This window comes from Opisthocomus hoazin, chromosome 15, assembly GCF_030867145.1.
Source record: "Opisthocomus hoazin isolate bOpiHoa1 chromosome 15, bOpiHoa1.hap1, whole genome shotgun sequence".
Taxonomy (NCBI): domain Eukaryota; kingdom Metazoa; phylum Chordata; class Aves; order Opisthocomiformes; family Opisthocomidae; genus Opisthocomus; species Opisthocomus hoazin.
Window position 1 is genome coordinate 16,664,782 of NC_134428.1, and position 21,070 is coordinate 16,685,851.

The 21,070-nt window shown below is 42.5% G+C and overlaps 3 protein-coding genes across 9 annotated transcripts in view; 2 read left to right on the forward strand and 1 right to left on the reverse strand.

The window, feature by feature from the left end:
- VPS35L (VPS35 endosomal protein sorting factor like) overlaps positions 1-7,229 on the forward strand; it is a 56,514-nt gene extending 49,285 nt beyond the window's left edge. For all 3 annotated transcript variants that reach the window (XM_075436213.1, XM_075436214.1, XM_075436215.1), the window contains 2 exons: positions 5,771-5,917; positions 6,464-7,229. In XM_075436213.1, coding sequence (XP_075292328.1) covers positions 5,771-5,917; positions 6,464-6,562 — 246 coding nt within the window. In that variant the 3' untranslated portion in view covers positions 6,563-7,229. The remainder of the gene's footprint in view (positions 1-5,770; positions 5,918-6,463) is intronic.
- Positions 7,230-10,300: 3,071 nt separating this feature from the next.
- KNOP1 (lysine rich nucleolar protein 1) lies at positions 10,301-20,619 on the reverse strand. Of its 2 annotated transcripts, none has more exons than XM_075436216.1 (5): positions 20,513-20,619; positions 18,117-19,524; positions 14,347-14,415; positions 13,800-13,877; positions 10,301-10,707 (listed from the first exon to the last, which is right to left on the reverse strand). In XM_075436216.1, exons 1-5 carry the CDS (start codon positions 20,617-20,619, stop codon positions 10,396-10,398), a joined length of 1,974 nt encoding a protein of 657 aa, XP_075292331.1. In that variant the 3' UTR covers positions 10,301-10,395. The 2 variants fall into 2 exon arrangements, with proteins under 2 accessions (XP_075292331.1, XP_075292332.1); XM_075436217.1 differs by lacking the exon at positions 20,513-20,619 and adding an exon at positions 20,230-20,347.
- The window catches only part of IQCK (IQ motif containing K), a 46,977-nt gene continuing 46,489 nt past the window's right edge, over positions 20,583-21,070 (forward strand). For all 4 annotated transcript variants that reach the window (XM_075436222.1, XM_075436223.1, XM_075436224.1 and 1 more), the window contains exon 1: positions 20,583-20,666. In XM_075436222.1, the coding sequence (XP_075292337.1) occupies positions 20,618-20,666 (49 nt within the window). In that variant the 5' untranslated portion in view covers positions 20,583-20,617. The remainder of the gene's footprint in view (positions 20,667-21,070) is intronic.

Here is a 21,070-nt window from a genome sequence, read left to right on the forward strand (position 1 = left end):
GGGGATGATTAATTTGATGGAATTTGTTAGATAGTGTGTTTGCACAGTAGCCCGTAGTGTTTGCCAATAGAGAATGTGTTAAGTGATACATATTTGGAGGACACTATGCTAAGTTTAGCATTTTCTGTGTTTTTGCTGTTCTGTTTATCCTTCCTTGAGCAATTGTAGAGATGCAAGATAAATCCTTTGCTCAAATGCCTCTGCATCACTACAGTGAATAACAGTTCTTTTTCAAAATGATACTAGCAGAAAACAACCATTCTTGCACAGCAAAGAATGGCCAGCTGGGTACTGGAAGGAGATTTTTAACAGTTTTCAGGACTATGGGTTGTATATTGAGGATTTTTTGCATCTGACTCCTATATGGAGTATGTGGGTGGGAATGTTTGTAGGGCTTGAAATCTGTGGTTTGTGAAAGGCTTTTTTTTTTTTTCTGCTTTCAAGCTTAATACTTTGAGTAATGAGATCCTGTGTTATTTCACTGAAGCAGTTGTTGCATGGAAAACTGGATTTAGAGCTAAGCAGCATGGATATAGGTCCTTGCCCTGCCTTTGCCTCTGCAGCCTTGGATTTACTCCTCTGTCCATCCTTATTTACAAAGGGGGGGAGCATTTATTTTGCTTTGTCGAGTAAAAGTCCTTGAGAGATTTAGATAAAAATTGTTATGTAAGAATGAATAGTTTTTTTGAGGAAGCTGTAGTTGCTGAGGAAAGAGGCGACGAGAATATTGTCAGAGACCTCCATTTATGCTAAAGTAGAACTAATCATAAAATCACTGTGGTATTTGGATTGCTTCAGTGCTGGTGACCTTTTATTATTCATCTGCTTGGCCACTCATTTAAATGAACAAGCCTCCGATAATACTGAGGTTTTTATTGGTTCATTTCGTTTAAAAGCTATAAAGGAAAATAAATTTTTCTCACAATAAAATGCTTTCACCAAAATGGCAGTCTGGAAGAGAACAACGCATCTTATGTTAACACAGCGTAGTCTTTTCGCAATATTAGACAATGCTTCCTTTCTGTTACAGTGTTTGAATGGAAATTTTCAGTTCTGTAAATTCAAGCTGTTTCTGGTCATGAGACCATGTATCAGTCTCTGCCTTTGTGTGGGTGGAAGACTAATGTTATGCTCCAGGTTTCTTAGAAATGTAAACACCTTGCCTCTTGCTACTCAGCAATAGATGTCCAGATGGAGTGTGTTTTATTCAAGCACCACTTTTGATCCAAAACATTAAGAGCAGGTTGTTGTGTCCTTGGCAGTGCCACATTAGGATGGCAGTCTTGCCATGTACCATGTGATAAATACTGGACTTTTTATAGTAAGTATCAAAAATGGAGCAGTAGAAAGCAATTCCTGTATATACTCTTGAGGCTTCTACTTTCAACACAACTGATTTTTAATTTTATATAAACTTATAAAAACTTCAGTTGATTTCACATGTGTGAATACTGAACTAGAAGCAGAGCTGGACATAGTTCTCTGTTTGTGTGTGGGAGTCTTTTCAATTGAGAAGAGATTGCTCACCCTAAAGGACTGTGTCACTGGCCAAGATTTTCTAAAGGTGGTTAACCATTTCATTCCTCTTTGGGAGGAGTTTACCTGCTGCAGTTTCCAGAAGACATTGCAGGTGGTGGAGGTGCCTGTTCTGGCACGTTGCAGCTTGCCTGCTGATGGCTAGGCAAGAGGATGGGGACACTGTAGTGAGGAACTGTGGCTGGTAAGCTCATACCAACTCCACTTCTTTGTCGCAGAGTTGGAGAGTCCTAACTCCTAGATTAATCCTTTTATTACACCATTATCTCTGGCATGCTGGTAGAGTTTAAAGACTAGAAATAGTTTGAATGGGAACATTGTTTCTGTATGTTTGTAAGATAGTTGGTAAATGGTGGAAACCAAAGTAAATAAGGATTCTGCTAATGGCCTATAGCAGGATTACTGGGTATGGTTTTGGAAAATATGGTCTGGTCCTCCATGAACCACAAGTTCCACATGGAGTGCATCTTTGTTGCATTAATTTTAGAGGGAAATCAAACTGATGTGAGCTGCATTATAAATATCGAAAGCTTTAAAAATAGATTAAGGACTCTGAAATAGAGATGAACCTACCGTGGTGCCAGTATAGAGCTAGGAGTAAAATGTTTCAGCCTGCCTTAACTAAGAGGTGTGTTACTGCACCCTGAGGCAGCAGAAGCTGTCACTGAGAGTCTGAGTACTCTAGAGGTAGGTTCTGGACTGGTCTTTCAAGGATTGTATCCAAAAGAAAGCACTTTCTCTTCTGACCATCTCGGCGTGCTAGAGGAGTGGTGAAATAGGGCATATGCATCCTCTTGTGTGGTATACGAACTCCCAGCTGCAGCTTGGTTCTTAATGTTTTCTCAAATCATTATTTCCTTTTATTATAAATGAACTCGTATTAGCTGCCATTGGTGCTAGGTGCTTCATTTATCCCATGTTAGGACAGTTGTGTAACAAGAGAGTTGAGAGCCTAGTCTATCCCATGCAGCTCGTGATCTTTCCCAGTGAACTAACAGATGTTAAAAAGTGCCCAAAGGGCTGCATGTGAGAGGTTTTAAGGAAAGGCAGGGCTGCCTGTCGTGGCTTTCTTTGGGACTATCTGGAGCTGGATCACAAGGATGTAACCACCAGCATCACAGTAGTGCCTGAATTAATTTTGAGCTAGATAGTTCAGGTAATACTCACAAACGAATGCTATATCAGCATGGAGACTCGACCTAGACTGACATATTTAGTACCTTGGAGGAGCCTTGCAGCCCATGCTGAGCTCTGTGCTGCCACAGATGGACTGTTAACAAGTATCAGAGCCAGTTATTTTAAAGCTGTACATGGGAGCGGCAGCAGGCTAGACGCAGCTTCACAGAGGAGCAACGTTATCTGAATGCACAAATGCTTTTCTAACAGAAGGCTCAAGGGACCCTTATGACAGAGATGTCTGGCAAAAGTCACTGAAAGACAGGAATGCTAGCCAGAATTTTATGAAATACAAAGTTACATGGTCCATTATATGAAAGATCCTATTTTTTTCTGTTACGCTGTACAAAATTTGCTCTGCACTTTGGTGGAGGGGCTAGGACACAAAGGAGTCACGTTCTGGGGGGATGTAGTTTGTTCCTTCTTTCACTGTCATCAGCGTTATTCCAAAGATTATGGGAAACGTGCTGCCTAGCTGTCTGGCAATTCTTTCTGGTGTGGGAATTGCTAGTCCCGTGATGTATGTAGTTGCCAAATAGCTGAGCTGTTGCTTTCTCCTTGCTGCCTGTGAATACATCCTGTGAGTTGGAGTGCCACCCACAACTCAACCTCAGCTATGTCGGCAGGCTTGGCAGCGTGCTGGCGTAGATGGCTCCCTGGGGTAGGGGGCAGGTGCCATGTTACACAGACATTCCTGTTTGTCATCATGTGAAGCCTTGTCTGACTCTTCTTGTGCGTTTGCAGACGTGGTGGGATTTACTGCATACCTGAGCCTGCCTCTCTCTTCACTTTGCATTGTGTAACTGATGAGTACATGCCAAAATCCTGTCTGTTATACCTACCCCAATACAATGAGAGTCAGTGTGCATCTCATTCTTCCAGCTTTTAAATGTGTTTCTAGATCCTTTCTGAAGTGTGACCCTTTTGGAAGTACATGTGTTTCAAATTAGTCAAAATGTCATCCTTATTTTAAAGAATGGATTTTGTAATTGCATTGAAAACCTGCCTGGAAAACCTTGCTAGTTGATACTCAGACTGGAGTACTGCTGCTTTTGCATTCTGCCCAGTAATTTAACTGTCCCACTTTTTGTGAGGAAACGTCCAAGCAATTCCCAGGAACCTCTTTGAAGCTTGTATTCAGCACAAGACACACAGGCATTAGATGGTCAATAGGAAAAAAAATTATAGGTAACACTTTTCTTCGCTAATCCAGGATCCATGGTGATGTGGCAGGTGGAAGGCTGTATGCCTTGTGAATAACGTGGCAAAACACGGACTAGCTGGCTGTATCCTGTACCTGGTTTTCCCTGAAGGATGTTAGTCCTACAAAGAAATACTACAGTATTGTTTAAGCATTTAAGCATAACTACTTTCCTTTTTATCGTCTTTTTCAGTTGTATTTCTGCTCTTTGTGTTACTACTACTGGACTGGACTGATCAATTGTATTTCTCTATCTGGTAGGGAGTACAGTTCAGTGTTCAGAAGCAATGATTCTAGTGCTAGCCTACAAACAGGTTTTGGAGCTGCTGGGATGGAAATTGCTAATGTAGGTAACTGTTACAGGAAGAGCTGTCTGGTTGGTAGTTTCATGTAATTAATTCAGTGCTTAGGGAACTTCTCCTAGGGCCTTGAGCAGCTCTGGGTATTTCATATGCATGCGTGTGTCTGTGTGTACACAGTTTCTGATGTGTCAGATTTGTTCTGCATGTAGAAACCTACTCTGCGTGTCACATCTGCACAGTAACAGTCTGATGCTTCTAGTTTGGGGCATGCTGTGTCCTCTTTTCTAGTTAGCCAATTCTTTAATGGCATGGTTTTCTCCTTTTCCGTATTTGTCTGGAGGACTGATAGCTCAGTGTGTTGCCATTTCTTTGATTAATAGCATCCGACCTCTCTTCTGCTGGCAGTGAGAAGGGAAATTAATTTACTTTCAGTCCCTTAGGGAAAGGGCAGAGGCTGCGTGGCTGCACTGGTATCATGTCAGGAAGGCATAAGTCATAGAGATCGCTGCACTCCTTTTACTCCAGACTCTGCCTCATTCTTCCTGTAACTTCCTTATCTGAACGCTGTATATTAGCTACTCTAACGTGTATTGAACTGAGAGACCTGAAGTATTCAGTTCATTAATCGAGGTGCTCAGCTGACAGTTTGGTTTTAACTGCTGCTCTGCTGCTGTGGTTTCTGTGTAGGACGGAGCTATGCTTTTATCAGTGGTCTTTCTTGAGCAAAAGCCAAAGGACAGCTGCAGCAAGGCAGTACAAACAACTACTGCGTCTCACATGGATCCGATAATAATTTGGCCTTTTAGCTTTTTAAAACTTATTTTGTAGGAATAGGCAGAATCTAAAATAGCATTTGAATTACTTCTGTTTTCCACTCACCCCAAATCAGGGTAGTAACACTTTGTAAGCCTCGTGCGGGATTGCCTGTGCCTGTGGAGGACTGACTCTTCCACAGAGGCCAAAGGGCACACCATGGAGCAGGGTTCCTCTTCAAGGTCCTTCCTCAACAAGTATAGGGGAAGTAGCTGCAAATATGGTACAAATATGCTGGTATCACCAAAGTTTCAGTGAAAGAATAGCAGGGGGAAAAAAGTCTTTGGTTAAATAAATAAAAGTAGAATAGAATGCTGGAAAAAGCCTGAAGTTGTGTTAATCTAGATTGATGATCATGGTCTCTAAAAATTACATAGCCATGGTGATGTAAGTGCAAGGCTGGTTGGTGGGAGGGTGATTTCTATGCAATTATAGGGAGTCTTGACTTAAAAATGTGTCAGAGCTACATACTGTGCTGTGCCAAAGTGGCATGAGCTGTAGGAATCTTGTGTAATTACTGTATTTACAGCAGCTTAGGCTGATTCATGATTATCACTGTTGTTGCATTTTGATCAGAACATGGAAACTATGCCCATATTCTTGTGTCTGTAATTATTGTTTGTTCCGTATTACAGAACAAGTATCTGCCCCTTGTACTTCTAAGAGTTCAGAGAACTCAGAGAGGTTATGCTGGATATTTTGGGATGACTACATGGTAACAGAGGAATTTTTTTCATTACAGACCCTAAAGCGACAGAGCCAGTTGGCACTCTGTTTCTTTAACACTATTTTAGCTCATGGGGATCTGCGAAACAACAAACTAAACCAGCTTTCAGTCAATCTCTGGAATCTTGCTCAGAAACATGGCTTTGCTGACACCAAGACTATGGTAAGGAAAACAGATAATGCGGACAAATTTTAGTTCTTAAGATCTTTTTCAACTCATTTGGGAAAAAGTAACTTTTTCTTGATACAAATAAACCTAATCTCTTTACAAGTTGCTCTCTTAAAAAAAAAATTAAAAAAAAAAAAGCTTTAAAAAACACACCTTATTTTTTTAAAATGCTTCTTAATGAATAATCTCGGGTGGTCTGTATCTTTCTAGCACTTTTAAATGTATTTCACATACTAAAGAACCTGGAAATCGGGTGCTATTACTTTTTTCCAGTACAGAAAACTATCTTTAAGTGAAATACAGCATTTTTGTTTTGTGGAGGAACTGCATAGTGTAATCTTGGAAAGCAGATATTCCAGAGCCTTCAAGAAAGATATACATGATAACAAGCCCTGGAGAAAGAAATGCAAGTGCTCACGTAGCCAGTACCTTTTAGGGAAAATCTTGAGAGTATCTATTAAAACACCTTCACATAGATTAAATGATAGCCTATGAAATAAGACACTAAAAATCTCAAAATATCTTTCTTTTCATACCCAGGTGAAAACGCTAGAATACATCAAGAGGCAAAGCAAACAACCTGAAATGAGTCACTTCACAGAGCTGGCCCATCGGCTTCCTCTGCAGTCCAGGACCTGATGAATGCCTCTTTTCCAAGGAGTCATCTGTATAAGAGAGTATGTAGCCGAGGCCAAAAATCACCAATCTAGGTTTTGACTGGAAGAGTTCACTGTATTTTTATTTTACTTAGTGTGACAGATTTACTTGGAGACAGGTAAAACTGTTCTGTGCAATAATTTAACCTAAATTTGTTTCCAGTTTTACCGCTATATTCTTATTTCAGATGTTGGTTGAGATTCAGTAAAGGGTATTTTGAACCTCTGTAGTTGCAAAAGCTTTTCCAAATCTAATCTGTTGTTATTTTAGCAACAAAGGAAGAAGATAATCTGCACGGATCAATTAGCAGCCTCCAAACTTCATCGTACTTGCAGCATAGTCTTTCTCCTGTGTAGAAAGCTGTATTTCAATACAATAATCCTACTAAGTCATCTTTCTGCTTTGGGATGCTGCCAACATTTATTTGGTCAGTTCCAGTAAAAGAGAAAAATGGCCAAGGTGTTACCGTTCTAATGTCTACAGTACATTTTCACAGACATGTTTATGCTTTCATTTTAGCTCAATGGTGTTTTGTAAAACAGAAGGAATCTTTTAAGTGCTGTCTGCAAAGGAAAATGGAAATGTGTGCAAAGTTCTCTGTATTCACAAAGTACACCGTATCACTGAATAAAACAATTTGCAGTTCGTTTGTTCTGGGAGTTTCTTTGCGTATACAAACTTATCACCTTACCCTTGTGGAATTTAGTTACGCGCACTGCTATTACACTGAATAAAATTTCACTCTTGCCACTTCTGTCCCATGGTAAGGAACCATGCTGAGACCTTGCATCTATTGCTGCTTTTGCTTAGTGGTAAGTATTTTAGCGAACTAAATCCTTACATGAAGATTTTTGCACAAAAATGTTTTATTTTGTTAAGGCTAAACAAGTAATCAGTTTTGTTAGAACCATGTATTTAAGGAGTTAGCAAGCTGATAATAACTACCACCCAGATTATTAAACCATTCTTGTTGCATGTTTTTCATCTTCTCAGTGGTTATTGAAGCAGGGTACATCTGAAATACATATTTTGTGTTAAGGTTGTAAAGAACTGAACTAGGACCCTTTGATCCTGGTACAGTCTATATGTATATATATATAAGCTGAGTAAAATTGCAGCAATACACAATCATTATGAAGTGGTATCAACTTGATACAGAACCTTTCCAACCTTTAGTACATAGCGATTTTAATTATACTTACTTTCCTTAAATAATTCTGTAGAAAGCACACAAAGATAATGAAATGATAAAACTGCATATGTTATTGTGTCCCACTTTAATTTAGCTTTACTTCTTGCTGCAGCTGCGCAGAACAACTCTTAACAGCACGTAGATGATTCTTCCTGTTGGGCTTGGAAACACAAACCACAAACTGGGCAAGTGGGATTAAATTCTGAGCTTTCTAAACCGCCAAGTGGGTCACACCAAGCAGCTGTGGCATGGCAGAAATCGCTCTCCGGGAGCAAATGTACTGCTCTAAAGCCAGCGTGGAGGAGTTACAGATTCTGTAAAATGGATACTCTTACAGCAGGCTTACCAGTGTCCCAGCCATTCCTCTTGCCCATGCAGGCACCAAGTTTTGGCTGTTGTCTTCTGAGCACAGTGTAACTTTAGTTTCTTTATTGATGCAAGACTGCCACAAGAAATGCTTCAAGTGGTTTACTGCTATTTTTATGAGTGCAAAAATAGCTCAATGACAGGCAGAAACCTCTGGTTAGTTACCAAGAGCAAACTTTAAACGTCTAGCTTAGGAGATAACACAACCACTCTAATAAACTGCTTTTGGCTTACTTCCATGTTACAGCAAAATTAATTTTAAAGCACTCTACTTACTGTGGACCTCCTCTTTCTCCTCTATATAGCACCTATACAGGCCAGTATAGTTTGACTGAGTGAAAAATTCTGACAGTTTTTTCCCTAGGTGTGTCTTATTTTTCAAACTATGACATTTTCCTGTGACAGGATTATCAAAAGCAAGATACCAGGCCTACAGCTGAGCAGCACACCGGCACACGTAATGCAGTTCTAGATGGGAGAGTCCTTATGCAAAGGCAAGGCTAGGACTAGTACCACGTGCAGCATCTTCATCAGTGGGAGTGCAAGACCAGTCACTACCCATCCAAGACTGGCTCTGCAGCAGAAAGCTGTATGTGCTGTCCCTCTCCTCCTAAATGAAGTCACTAGTTGACATTTCGCTCCCTGTTCCTTTAACTCATTTTTTTGGCCAGGCAAGTAGCTAAGGGCCTGAATTCAGCATTTGTCTTAAATCAGAAGAGAAAACAGAACCTCCACTACCTGAATTTAAGCAAAGCAGCAGCAGAGGCCTTGAAGAGCCAGCTGAAGCCAGCTGCTGAGCTTTGAGAGCACTGGTGCAAAACAGACTCACCATGAGGTAGTGGTGGTTTTAAATGACACTTTTTAAAGGAGAGGTTTCCTCAAAGGCAAGTTCCCTGCAGGAAGTGGTTAAGCATCTCCCTCTTCCTAGGTGTGAGAATGGATTCATGGCAACCCCTTAGCTGGAGCCTCTGCCTAACTTCCCCTCAGGAGCTGCCCACAATGCACTGGAACCAACTGCTGTTCTGTTAAGTGTTTTTTGCTGGAGGCACCCGCTTTCAGGTAAAGTGGTCCACTAGAAAAAGACTATTGTGGAAAGTGAGGTTGCTTCAAAAGAGCAAGAAATTTAGTACATCAGTTACATTTAGTACATTCAGTACATTCTACCAAAAAGGATAGGTAATCTGGCAGAAAAACAGTTATCTGGGTAAGCAGAGATAATAACCGAATTCTGGGGGGCTGGGGTTCCCCTGCAAGTCGTCTGCTGTTACGCTGCAGCAGGCACGGACATAGCAGATGGTCACCCTGTCCTGCTTAAGAGCCAGAGCTACGGTAAAACTTAGCGCCACTGTCTCTCGTAACCAATGGCACAGCCAGTAATAAAATACACGACAGTTCTTCAGTCTTTTCAGAACTTCAGGCAAGATCCTGACAGACTGCTTTGGACCCCTGAATTCTGAACATGACCTACACAAATGCAGTCTTGTATTTTGTACTCTTATTAAAAAGCCAGTGAAAATGCAGGTTGTCTGAAAATCTAAAGGTTAGAAATCTCATTCAGACTGATGTACAGTGAACCCAACAAGTGTATTATTAAAATTACCTTGCTCTCTGTAATTTAGGAAGTCTAGATCCATGTATTTGGTGCCGCTATCCAGAAAGTGTTTACCTTCATTTACAGGTAACAGCTGCTGCCTGAAAATCCAACTGCCAGAGCACAGTTAAAATACACAGGATGTTCAATGCTATTCATTATTATAATGAAAATGCTAATATTTAAGAAACTACTTTCTGAGTTGAGTCTCCCCTCATCAAATTTGTAGGCATACCAGCAGTGTTTCTTCAAAGTAAAACGCCATCACTTTGTACCACTCACTGAGTGTAAAATGTGAAGATTTTATAGAATACTAAAATCCTTTTGAATCACTAAGATGTAGCTAAAAATAAGTTTCTGAAATCAGCATTTAAAAAAAAAAATTACTAAGTTCCAGCTTGTTGCAGGCATTGGCCACATATCTTCAGTCTTTGAAGGAGGCTGTTTCTTGCCTTGTAGAAAATAGTGTAAAGGTTTCGAAAACGTACTTTTTAGCAGAAGTGAGGACCCAGCTCCACATAATCTGGTGTATGCAGTTGAAAACTTGTACTGAAAGTGCCTCATAAATCAATTTTCTTTAAACATTTTGTATTTTATTTCAAGTAAAAAGATGTGGAAAGTGAAATTTGCCTGTTGAATTTTTATTCCCTTTATTACTTCAGAGTGTTAATCTTCAAATTTTATAGATCTAGATGTGTATTTGTCTATGTATACTTTTTTGTTGGCAGCAGGTTGATATCCAAGACCAATTCCTCTGTGCTGCTTGAAGTCCATTGCCTTATCGAATTCCATCTTCAGAGCCTGCTGTAACTTCTCCTCCCCCTCCCTGTTCAGAGCCATGTTCGGTTTGTTTGTAGCTGCTGACAGATTCTGGATAGGCACAGAGCCCTTTTTAAAGCCACCCATCAATCTAAAAAACTTCATTTCTTTCTCAGAACTTTGAAAAGCAGCTGTACTCCACTGGCCGAACTTTGTATCCTGTGAAGCAAAAGAAGGTTAACACTAAAATTAAATAATTCCAAGACCAAGAAAATTTCTGACTGCGTACCATGAGAACAGAACCAGCTACAAAATGCTGCCAGGGCTGACAAAGCTGGGAAGCAGTCATTCCACAGGTAGTAGCTCTTGAAGGATGGGATAAAAGAACAGCACAACCCTGCATGAGTGCATCTTCATTGGCACTGCAGTTCATTCAACCTGGAGACAGGGTTTAATGCACTTTCAGAATCCCTTTTCCCTCTGTCTTTAGGAATCTTGACTTTTGTGCTCTCTGGGTAATATTCACCTAGCTCAAAGAGCCAGACATTGCTCATCACTTGTCTTAGAATAAGACAACTGTCAGACTTCATCCTCTTTCACTCTGGCACTTTGTACAGCTATCTTTTCATTTTCCCACTGCCTAGTTAGGTTAGGTAGCTGTTGCTTTCAGCAGTGTTTTGTTATGTTAGTTTTGGAGACGGTGTTCATTCTGGCTCATACGCTTCAAGTAATACTTGCATTCTCATCCCACTAATTACCACTAATATTGCAAGGGTGCAAAAACTGAGGGCATACCCTTATCCAACAGGACTAAATACAGTGCTTGTAAAGCCTCCCCTCCCTCGCAGTGTGCCGCTCAACTCTGCCTTTCACTGTGTTCACTCCTCCAGGATTTTTCTTTTGTCTGCAGATACTGGCTGCTTTCTGAGAATATAAGTAATGTCCAAGTAAAATCAGAATTCAGGTGTTTGTGGATAACACAAGATAACATCACATGATTTACAAAGTTCATGAACTTTTGCCTTACCTAAGAACAGCCTTCATTATCTAAGGATCTTATTTGACTCCTGAGCTATAGCTAGGAACTATGCAGTCATTTATAACTATTTTTGGCAGGACTGCTGCTCCCAGCTTCAACCCCCACCATCAGTACAGGCTGGGGGATGAGGAGATTGCGAGCAGCCCTGCCAAGAAGGACTTGAGGGTACTGGTGGATGAAAAGCTTGACATGAGCTGACAATGTGCACTCACAGCCCTGAAGGCCAACTGTATCCTGGGCTGCATCCCCAGCAGCGTGGCCAGCAGGTCAAGGGAGGGGATTCTGCCCCTCTGCTCCACTCTAGTAAGACCTCAGCTGGGAGTCCTGTGTCCAGCTCTGGAGCCCCCAGCACAAGAACGACATGGAGCTGTTGGAGCGGGGCCAGAGGAGGCCACGAAGATAATCAGAGGGCTGGAGCACGTCTCCTGTGAGAAAAGGCTGAGAGAGTTGGGGCTGTTCAGCCTGGAAAAGAGAAGGCTGTGGGGAGACCTTACAGCAGCCTGCCAGTACCTGAAGGGGCCTATAGGAAAGATGGGGAAAATACTTTCAGCAGGGCTTGTTGCGACAGGACAAGGAGCAATGGCTTTGAACTAAGGGAGGGCAGATTTAGACTAGATATAAGGAAGAAATATTTTACCATGAGGGTGGTGAAACACTGGCACAGGCTGCCCAGGGAGGTAGTGGAGGCCCCATGCCCGGAAGCATTTACGGCCAGTTTGGATGGGGCTCTGAGCAGCCTGGTCTGTTGAAGATGTCCCTGCTCACTGCAGGGGGATTGGGCTAGATGGCCTCTAAAGGTCCCTTCCAACCCAAAACATTCTATGATTAAATGCAGGAATGTTTGATCGTTATTAAGTAGACTGAGCTGGCTACATCAGAGGAAAATATGTGAATGTAGCAGTGTGTTTATGTAAGCCTGAAATCCTTCCAACTGAACAGTTGTAGCTTGCATGAAACAGTCATTCTCCACTAGACAGCCAACACAACACACAGCATGCTACACAATATTGCAGGCAAGCTGTAGCAGGTTTTTTTAAGTTAAAAAAAAAGGCTGGAGTATCATTTGCTATCACAGGCCAGAATACCTGCTATTAAAAGAAAGCTATCTGTAATACTTCAGTATTTTTACCTTGCTCAAAGACGAGCTGCTGTATAAGCTCAGGTCTGTGACACAGACGCATGGACATGCACACGGAAATATATGCCTTCCCTTTGGAATGGGAGACATCTGCACAGATGCAAAAATAATTATGGCTTGTCAAACCCTGTAATTTTTTTTTAAGTGACTTGCTGGCAGGCACTACACATAGCTTTTGCTGCAGCATTTCCAGCTGACTCTTCCTGAAGCTGATGAGTTAGTTTTCATAGCTTCTATTCTTCTGCATACTGCTAAACAGAGACAGATCAGCACCGAAGAACTGAGATCCCCTGCCAAGGATGTAATTTTTCTCAATGACTTCAGAGCCTATTAGATAGTTGCAGTTCCAGAGCTATTGCAGTCTGCCTCCCACTACGTAAAAACCTACAGTTGGTCCTTCTGGCATTTGTTTGAGGTATATTCCAACTTTCTAGGCATACTGGCAGTCTTGCGAAACAATGAAGAATCCTGAATTACTAGCAAAGTTTTCCCTCCTTTCCTCCCTGTACCCCTGCTACACACTACTGCAACAGTTTCCACTACCCTACTGTAAACCTGCCAGGAGGCAGGCTGAGTAGGATGCAAAAGCAAAGAATAAAGAATCATCTCAAAGAGGTGGAGGAAAGACGTAGAAGTTAGGAGAAGACTGACTGTAAATATCACGAGTGACATGAGCGTTACACGTTGTCATCCCTTTTACCTTTCTTTCCATGTACACCCGTTTCTGAATGTCTGCTTCCAGACAGCAATTCAGATACTAATTCAGTGACTGCTATATCCATAGCCTAACATTATTTACATTTCACAGTAAGCAGAAAATGCTTCTGTAGCAATTTGTCGTGGCTCATTCTCCAGAGGAACCAGAGAAAATGCTGCTTTTGAGGACTGATGATGGAAATCAGAGCTCTGTACAGTGCCAGCTGCTGTTGGGAGATCACTGGTCAGCTTCCAGAGTCTCTTAGGATTGTACTAACTTGTTCTATAGCATGACCTTTAAATTTACAGTCAGAACAAAGACTGTTGTGCCAAGCCATGTACCTGAGCCACATACACAAGAGAGTGCAGTGCTTTTTTTCAGGAACTTGCTCTGGGACACAGTATTTCCATCACATCAAGGTCTAAATTCATACATACCAGTTCCATTTTGGGACTGAAAACCTTAGTTTTGCCAGATTCTCTATCGATTTCTTCTTGCAGAGCCTGTCGCCTCACCTAGCATGCAGAAAAAACAGCACAAGACATAATAGTTAATTTCATTCACAGTGAAAACGGAAGAATAATATAGTAATTTTCAGAATTTTGCAAGGATAATTAAAAAGTTGCATGTGATCCTTTTACACACTCAACTTGAAAACTATGCTTTTTGTAGGAGTATTTTAAATGAACATTTTGTTGTGTCAGGTATGTTTAATCTTCTAACTGCAGGTAACAGCGACACTGAAACTGCCAACATTTATGAGAGGCAAAGAAACCTAATAAGCTACGTAGAAGCTTCTGACATTGACTGAGGCTATATATATTTTGGATTTAACCAATGAAAGGTAAAGCACATTTTAAGCAGAGCTCTATTTAGAGAAATTTTGGCGCAGATGAGCAATCAAGCATGTTTTTTGTTACAAATTCTACACATACCTTAAATGCTGACTTGCTTTAAATCTTACACGGTTAAGACAATGCATACCTTGTCTATGTTAACTTCATCACAGTTTCCTTTTTTTTCCTGCACAATAGTTACATCATCCCCATGTTCCTGTAAAACAGGAAAAAGCTTGTATGAATACTTTTATCCATTTTGGTTCATTAGAATTTACACAGCTCTTATCACAAAAGTAGTAAAACCACTAAGCAATACAGCAGTAGTACTTTGGGGCAAGAAGAGATAGTCCGATCTAAGCTGGAAATGCCAATTAAACCTGTGCATTTCTTTGGAGAGACTTTCTCCTCAAGGCGCTTGCACAACAGAAATTTGAGGAGACGCTATAATTTTTTAACAAAGAGAGTAAGGGATTTTTTTTTTTAAATTCACACATTAAAATGGACCTGCTAACATCACTGGTATTACACTAACGTTTCCAGGCAGGGTTATTTCAAACTAAATAGTTTCATAAAAGTTGAAATTTATACTTGAAATGAGGGACAGGCAAGAGTGAAAGTAAAAAGGAGAAATTTAAAAAATGGTGGTAAGATAATGGCTCCTCTGAATGCACAGGACAAGCCTGAAGCATGTTGATCCCATTAGCCACTTAAAAAACCCACCAACACAAACAAACAAACAAAAAAAATCAAGAAGCAGCTGCACTGTACTCCGTCTTGTACAAATGTAGACTAGATGATGGTCTGCAAGGAGCTTCCAGTCTTGAAAGAGCACGAGAAGAGACATGACACACATAAAGCGTATCCTACAGTGGCAGCAAACAGCACGTTAGTTCCACATTTGAGAGTGAGGAACAGGGAGCTGATGTGAAGAGGCAGAGCAGCCACAGCAGGAAGGGGCAGGGTGGGAGGAGGTCCATCAGCGACAGAGCACACAAGCACCCAGATACTGATGACTCTTCCACAGAGCACAGCCCTTCAGCAGCTTTTGCTCCCATTGACTGGCATTTCTAGATCACTGCCCTCAGCCCTTCTTTTCCAGATTTCTAATAAGGCCAAGATTTTTGGCCATCCAGTATAACAGGATAAGTAATAAGTCCAGTATAGTGGTAAATTAGAGCCATAAGCTTTAGACCAGCCTGGAAAAGGTGGCCAAAGGGAAGACCTATCGATGCAGCTAACATAATAATCCAAGCATGAAATAGCCAGGGAACACTAAGGAAAAGATTTGTAACATCCTTCTGTCAGCAGAAGCTGCTGTTGCTTTTTTGAGGGTTTACAGTTTAATTTAAAGCCATGAATTATTTACATAGTTTTCCAAAGCTACCTTTTATACATTGATTTCACACATATGCAAGTACATGCACCATTAAAAATGCGGGAACACTGTCTGCAATAAGCAGAGCTCATTCTCTTGGATGAGAAGAAAAAAGCAAAAAACAAAAAAACACCCCAATTTACTTCAAGATGGCCTGGTAGTGTCTTTTCAGATCTATTAAAACAAGCAGGAAACCTGCTGTGACAGGATTCTGCAAACAGCTGCAAAGTATTTTTGTTTTAGCTGGAAGGTTGAGTGGCAGACAAGGAGGGAGGAAGGGTGCACCCCCCTCCCTGCTCATTCACAGGCTGAAGGCTACTGCATGGCAAAAATTACTGCCTCTGGAGGTGTGCCAGTCTTCCCAGCTTCAGGGAAGGGGAGCACATGTGGTAGGATTACGCTATCTGGAGGCAAACAATTTCAAAGTAGTAAACCGAGTCCTTACTGCTCCTCGCTCTGCCCAAGCCCACTATAATGGCATCCAATGGGAAAAATAGGAATCATTATGTGGTTATCACTCCACACTGTCTTTAAAAACTCTTTTGCTTGCTGCACAAGCACAACAGCGGATTTTTCAGGGCATGCAGCAGTGTGTGTGACACTGTGGACTAGAAAATGGTTCAGGACTATGGCACAGTTAAATGCAAGACCGATGTTATTAACCATTTATTACAGCAGTGTCTTTTGGCCTGGCAGGAATTAGATTTCTCCAGAGCTGATTTACCCACACTTCTCAATCTTCAGAAGAATTTCTCTGAAGTACTTTTTGTTATTAAAGGACAGAGCTGAATATGGGAAAGAGAAACAAAACATGCATCATCCTACAGCCCTCTCCTCAATTCCTCGCAAGGTATTTGCTGTGTTTTCCATTGTAATTGGTCATGCAAGTTCACTTGTTATTGTTAGGCTTATCTTGCCTCCACAGGATGGGAGCAGCTGCAAGAAACATCTAACAGTCTCAAAAAGGCAATGTCAATTTAATTAGAACATATATCCCAGCAATAAAACCACCTTGTCCTTTGAAAGGTCAAAAGGAGAAACCTAATTAAAAAAGCCCCAAACATCTGCTCACCTAATGACTGATAAGTATACACATGCCCAGCACAAACCTTTGTGGAAAAAGCCTGTATCTGAGTCTCCATGAAGGCTGAAGAACCTGCTTATATAAATCTATATTTAATTATTAGCATGAGACCCCAGAAAGCTGCCAGGTTTCCACAGAGTATGAGAAACTGCATATACAAATGCATAACAAAGCAAAGCACAAGACGAAGTCTGCTTGAGAGGCAGATAGCGCTATGGCCCGCCCTATCCCTAATTTACAAGTCTTCAATGATTTTATTAACTAGTGCTTGACTTTTAAACAAGCCAAGCATTCAAAGTTCTTCATAAAAAATAACTGGACTGCAGTTTCCCACTACCTACGAAAATAAAAACAAGCGCCTAATGACTTGCAATGAGCTATTTTCAAAGTTGTTTAAGCATCTAAAAATACAGACAGATAACTATTGAATTTCTGAGCATCCCACAGCTTAATTCCCTATGATAACAACAGAGGTTAGGCATGTAGGTACTAACTTTAGGTACTTAAATAGCTTTAAAACATGACCCTAATCAGATAAAAAAAAAAAAAAGGAAGTTAAAAAGTTAAAGCAATAAAACCAGATCTTATAGTCTACTTTTCCGGGGGGGGGGGGAAAAAAGGGAAGAAACCTCTGCATTTCAAACCTTTCATCAGTTCCTGATGTTTGTTTCACCTCAGAAATGGCAGTACTGCAAGACTCTGGGATGGGATTTCCTTTAACAGCCAGTCTGGATACAATTTACCTTCAGTTATAATTTACACAGCTCTGATATATATTTATTTTCTTGCATAGATTTTTTTTTTTAACTAAGAATTTGTGTTTAGGTTGTTCTTTAGTATTTTTCTACCAGAATTTACACATCAGTACTCTAGGCCTAGTCAACACTTAGGATTCTTCAGATTTTCGCTAAAGTTTTGTCCACGTTGGACAACAGGGTTTGGCTAAATTTCCCCCTTGTGTCTAACACGACGCTATTCCAGCAGCAAAAGCTTGAGGAAAAATCTAACAAACACCATTAGATGCACTCATGCTGCCAGTGTTACCAAGCTGCTCAGGTTAAATGGCATGCAATTAAAATCCTACCTTACAGGAGTGTTGCCACTTTGCTAAGAGCAACTGAAGGAGGGACAGAAGAACACTTCTGACTGCACGTACTAGTTTTCATTTTGTGCCAATACTTGCTGTTAGTTGTAATATTTTCACAGTTGAAACACTAGATGACTACAGCTGCAGGCATTAAAAAAATACTTTCCCGTGTTTCACAACTATTACGTGCTGAAAGCAACAGATCAGCTGATCCTGCTGCTCAGAACCCAGTGGAGGCCCCTACTGCCCTAAAGGTAAGGGAAGGGTCTGAGCAGGCAAACAGCCTGCAACATAGGAACTACCTACCTAAAAAAACTTTCCTTTCCTTAGCAGGAGGGTGCAAAGATACCTGCCCGCTTTACAACTTACCAGTGCCTCATTTCCCATGTCTTCTCTCTTAATCTTTTTCTTTTTTGTATTTGCTTTTGAACCTGGTTCTTCAGCAACGTTCTGTGGTACTTCTGTTTTTCTTTTTTTCCTTTTTCTGTCACAGAGCGTGTGATTACTGTTGAATAATACCCTATCTACAGCGTCCCCTGTGACACATTCAGCTTGCTGCATTTCACACTCTTTCTTCTTTTTATTGCTTTCTAGTAGCGTTATTTTTTGGCTTTTAGATACACTGTCATTGCTTAAAACTTTTGAGTATGTTGCTTCCTCCTCCTCTTTCTGAATCTTCTTTTTCTTTTTATTCTTGAGTACTTCATTATTATCCTTAATATTCTTCCTGCCTGTTTTTCTAGAAAGCTCTTTTTCCCCAGACTCAGCTTCTTGCTCTGCGGGGAGATGCTTACCAGGAACTCTGTGACTGTAGCCTTGATCATCCTCACATATTAAGGAAGAAACAGCTTTGCTTTTCTTCTTCCTCTTGGTCTCTCTGATCCTGCCAGAGTTAGCAGTGTCCTCAGTGTCCTCTTCCTCTCTATTTGTGAATGTAATTTCCTGGGAATTTTTTCTTTGCCTTTTTCTGAAGTCACTTAATGCAATGGGGCTATCAGGAACTCCACAGACATTATCCTGATTCTCTGCCAGTGGTAGGGAGCAGTCAGACTTATCTTTCTTCTTCTTTCTCTTCTTTCTTCTCACATAACTCTCCCCATCATTCAGGATAGTATCTGTTCCATGGTTTTCACCAGTAAAAGTTTTTTCTTGTGAAATGTATTTGTGTGCTTTTTTATGAACTTTTTCAGACTCTTTATGTTCACTGTCCTGGATGTCCTCTAACGGAAAAGAAAAAATGCCTTTCTTCTTTTTTTTCTTAGTTACTTCACCATCCAATTCCAAATTCAAAGCAGTATTCTTTCTGCTTTTTTTAAAAGCAAATTCATTTTCCTTAGGACCATCTGTATGACGATTTGAAAGCCCCACATCACTACTCTGATTATTCTCCAATGACAAGGAGGAATGACATTGCACTTTTTTTTTCTTCTTTTTGAGAATTTTAATTTGTTCCTCTGATTCTTCTTGAGCTTCTGAATCCAGATGGCTGCCTAGATTCACAAAGCTTTCTGAATGTGCTTCTCTCAGCAACTCAGAGTCAACTTTCTTTTTCTTGTTTTTCTTCTTCTTCAGTTCTAATTGGTCTAAACATTCATCTTCTTTTAAATTTTCCTTTTTCCTCACCTTTGTTTTTGTCTCAAGCTGATCATCATCCTCAGTTTTAATGACAGTCTGAACACTTTTCTCAACTTGAATAATAGTATGGCTCCTACTACTTTTCACCTTTTTCTTTATAGGTTCCTCATAAACTTCTTTTCTCTTTTTCTTTATTATCATTCTAAAAAAATGAAATGAAGATGTTAGTGCACTGCTTGAACAAGATGACACAAGTCCTAGTCTATCTCGTCTCCCTTTATCCTGAAACCATTCCATATCTCATTGTCCCTGGCACTCTTTTTCCAATTCCACAATCTGCTTTCCATGATGGAGGGAACCAGAACTGCACACAGCTCTGAAGATACGGTCTACTGGGGTGGCCAAGGGGTGATTTTTTGTCTTGTCTTTTAGTGCTGTCCTAGTTAGTTTATAACTATTTGTCTTTATGATAACTGCTGGGCATGAGTTTCACAGAAGTATCTACCCTCTAAAAATCTTTCCTAAATGACAACACATATACATATAAATCGGTAAGTATAGTTAAGGTGGTTTTCTCCACATGTGTGACTTTTCACTTATTTAACACTGAACTTCGCATCACTTTATTGCCCACTTAGCATTCCAAGATCCTCTTCAGGCACCTCAGCTGTTACCTGGCATTTGCTTCCGCACGCAGTTCTCCTCCTCGCCGCCCGCTTCCCTCTCACGCCGCTAACGCCTCTGAGCGGGTGCCAGCGGAGAAGCCCGCGGTCCCCCCTGCCGACCCCCTCGCTTCCTACGCTGCTCCCCACCATTCAGTCGGCAGCTGACCCACCGGATTCCTCCCTCTCGGAGGCTCCCTGTCCAGCCCTTTAGAACACTCTCCGTGCCCGCGCTGTACACGCACCCCGGGGCCCTCGGACGGGGCCCGCAGGTGCGCACGCCCGCCCAGGCCTGCCCGCGGGCAACCCCTGCGGCGGGGCCGGGCCCAACGGCAGGGCTCCATCAGGCGGGGGGGGTCACCCCCCATCACGCTCCGGTTCTTCCCCCGTTAGATGGAAGGGGTGCAGCAGCTGCGCCCCGTGGCCGCCCCGCACGGAGCACGCCGGGCGGAAGCTCCAGAGCCGCCTCCGCCGGGCAGGCGGCAGCCCGAGACCGCCCGTCTCCTCAGGCCGCCCGCCGCCGCTTACCTGCCGCCGCCCACGTGCAGCGTCCGCCGACCCGGAAGGGGAACGTGGCCGCGCCCGCCCCGCCGCGGGGGCTGGCGAGCGGTTGCCGCGGTAACGCGGGGCGGCATGGCGGCGGGCGGGCGCGCGCCGAGCCTCTGGGAGCGTGTGTGCGCAGGTGGGAGCGCCGCGGCTGCGGGGGCTGCGGGGGCTGCCGGCCTTGGGGGATGGGGCGGCCCTGGCCCGGCACCGCACCCCTCGGGCGCGCGGGGCTCCTCAGGCCGCTCCGCGCTGCTGCCCGGGCCGAGGCGGCGTTGGGCGCCCGTTGATGCGTCAGCGCCGGAGCCCTCCGCCCCCGCGCACCGCGTCGCGGTCTGTCTCCCGGCCGGATCGTCCCAGCGCCTGCTGTGCCGAGGCCCCGGGGTTCCCGGCTCGCGATCTGGGCCCCGCGGCGCGGGCTGCCCGGCGCTGGGGTGCGGCTGCTGCCTCGGGAGAGCAGCGGGGTGGCCGCGTTAGTGCCCCGCGCCAGCTCGGTGGACGCAGAGCTGCCCTTGCCCGAGTCCGGCCCTGACAGCAAAGCCC

Coding starts and splice junctions, on each gene's coding strand:
- KNOP1 (XM_075436216.1), bottom strand. CDS start 20,619: ATGCCGCCCCGCGTTACCGCGGCAACCGCTCGCCAGCCCCCGCGGCGG. Junction 19,525..20,512: donor CTGCACGTGGGCGGCGGCAG/GTAAGCGGCGGC, acceptor TCATTTTTTTAG/AATGATAATAAAGAAAAAGA. Junction 14,416..18,116: donor ACATGGGAAATGAGGCACTG/GTAAGTTGTAAA, acceptor CCTGTTTTACAG/GAACATGGGGATGATGTAAC.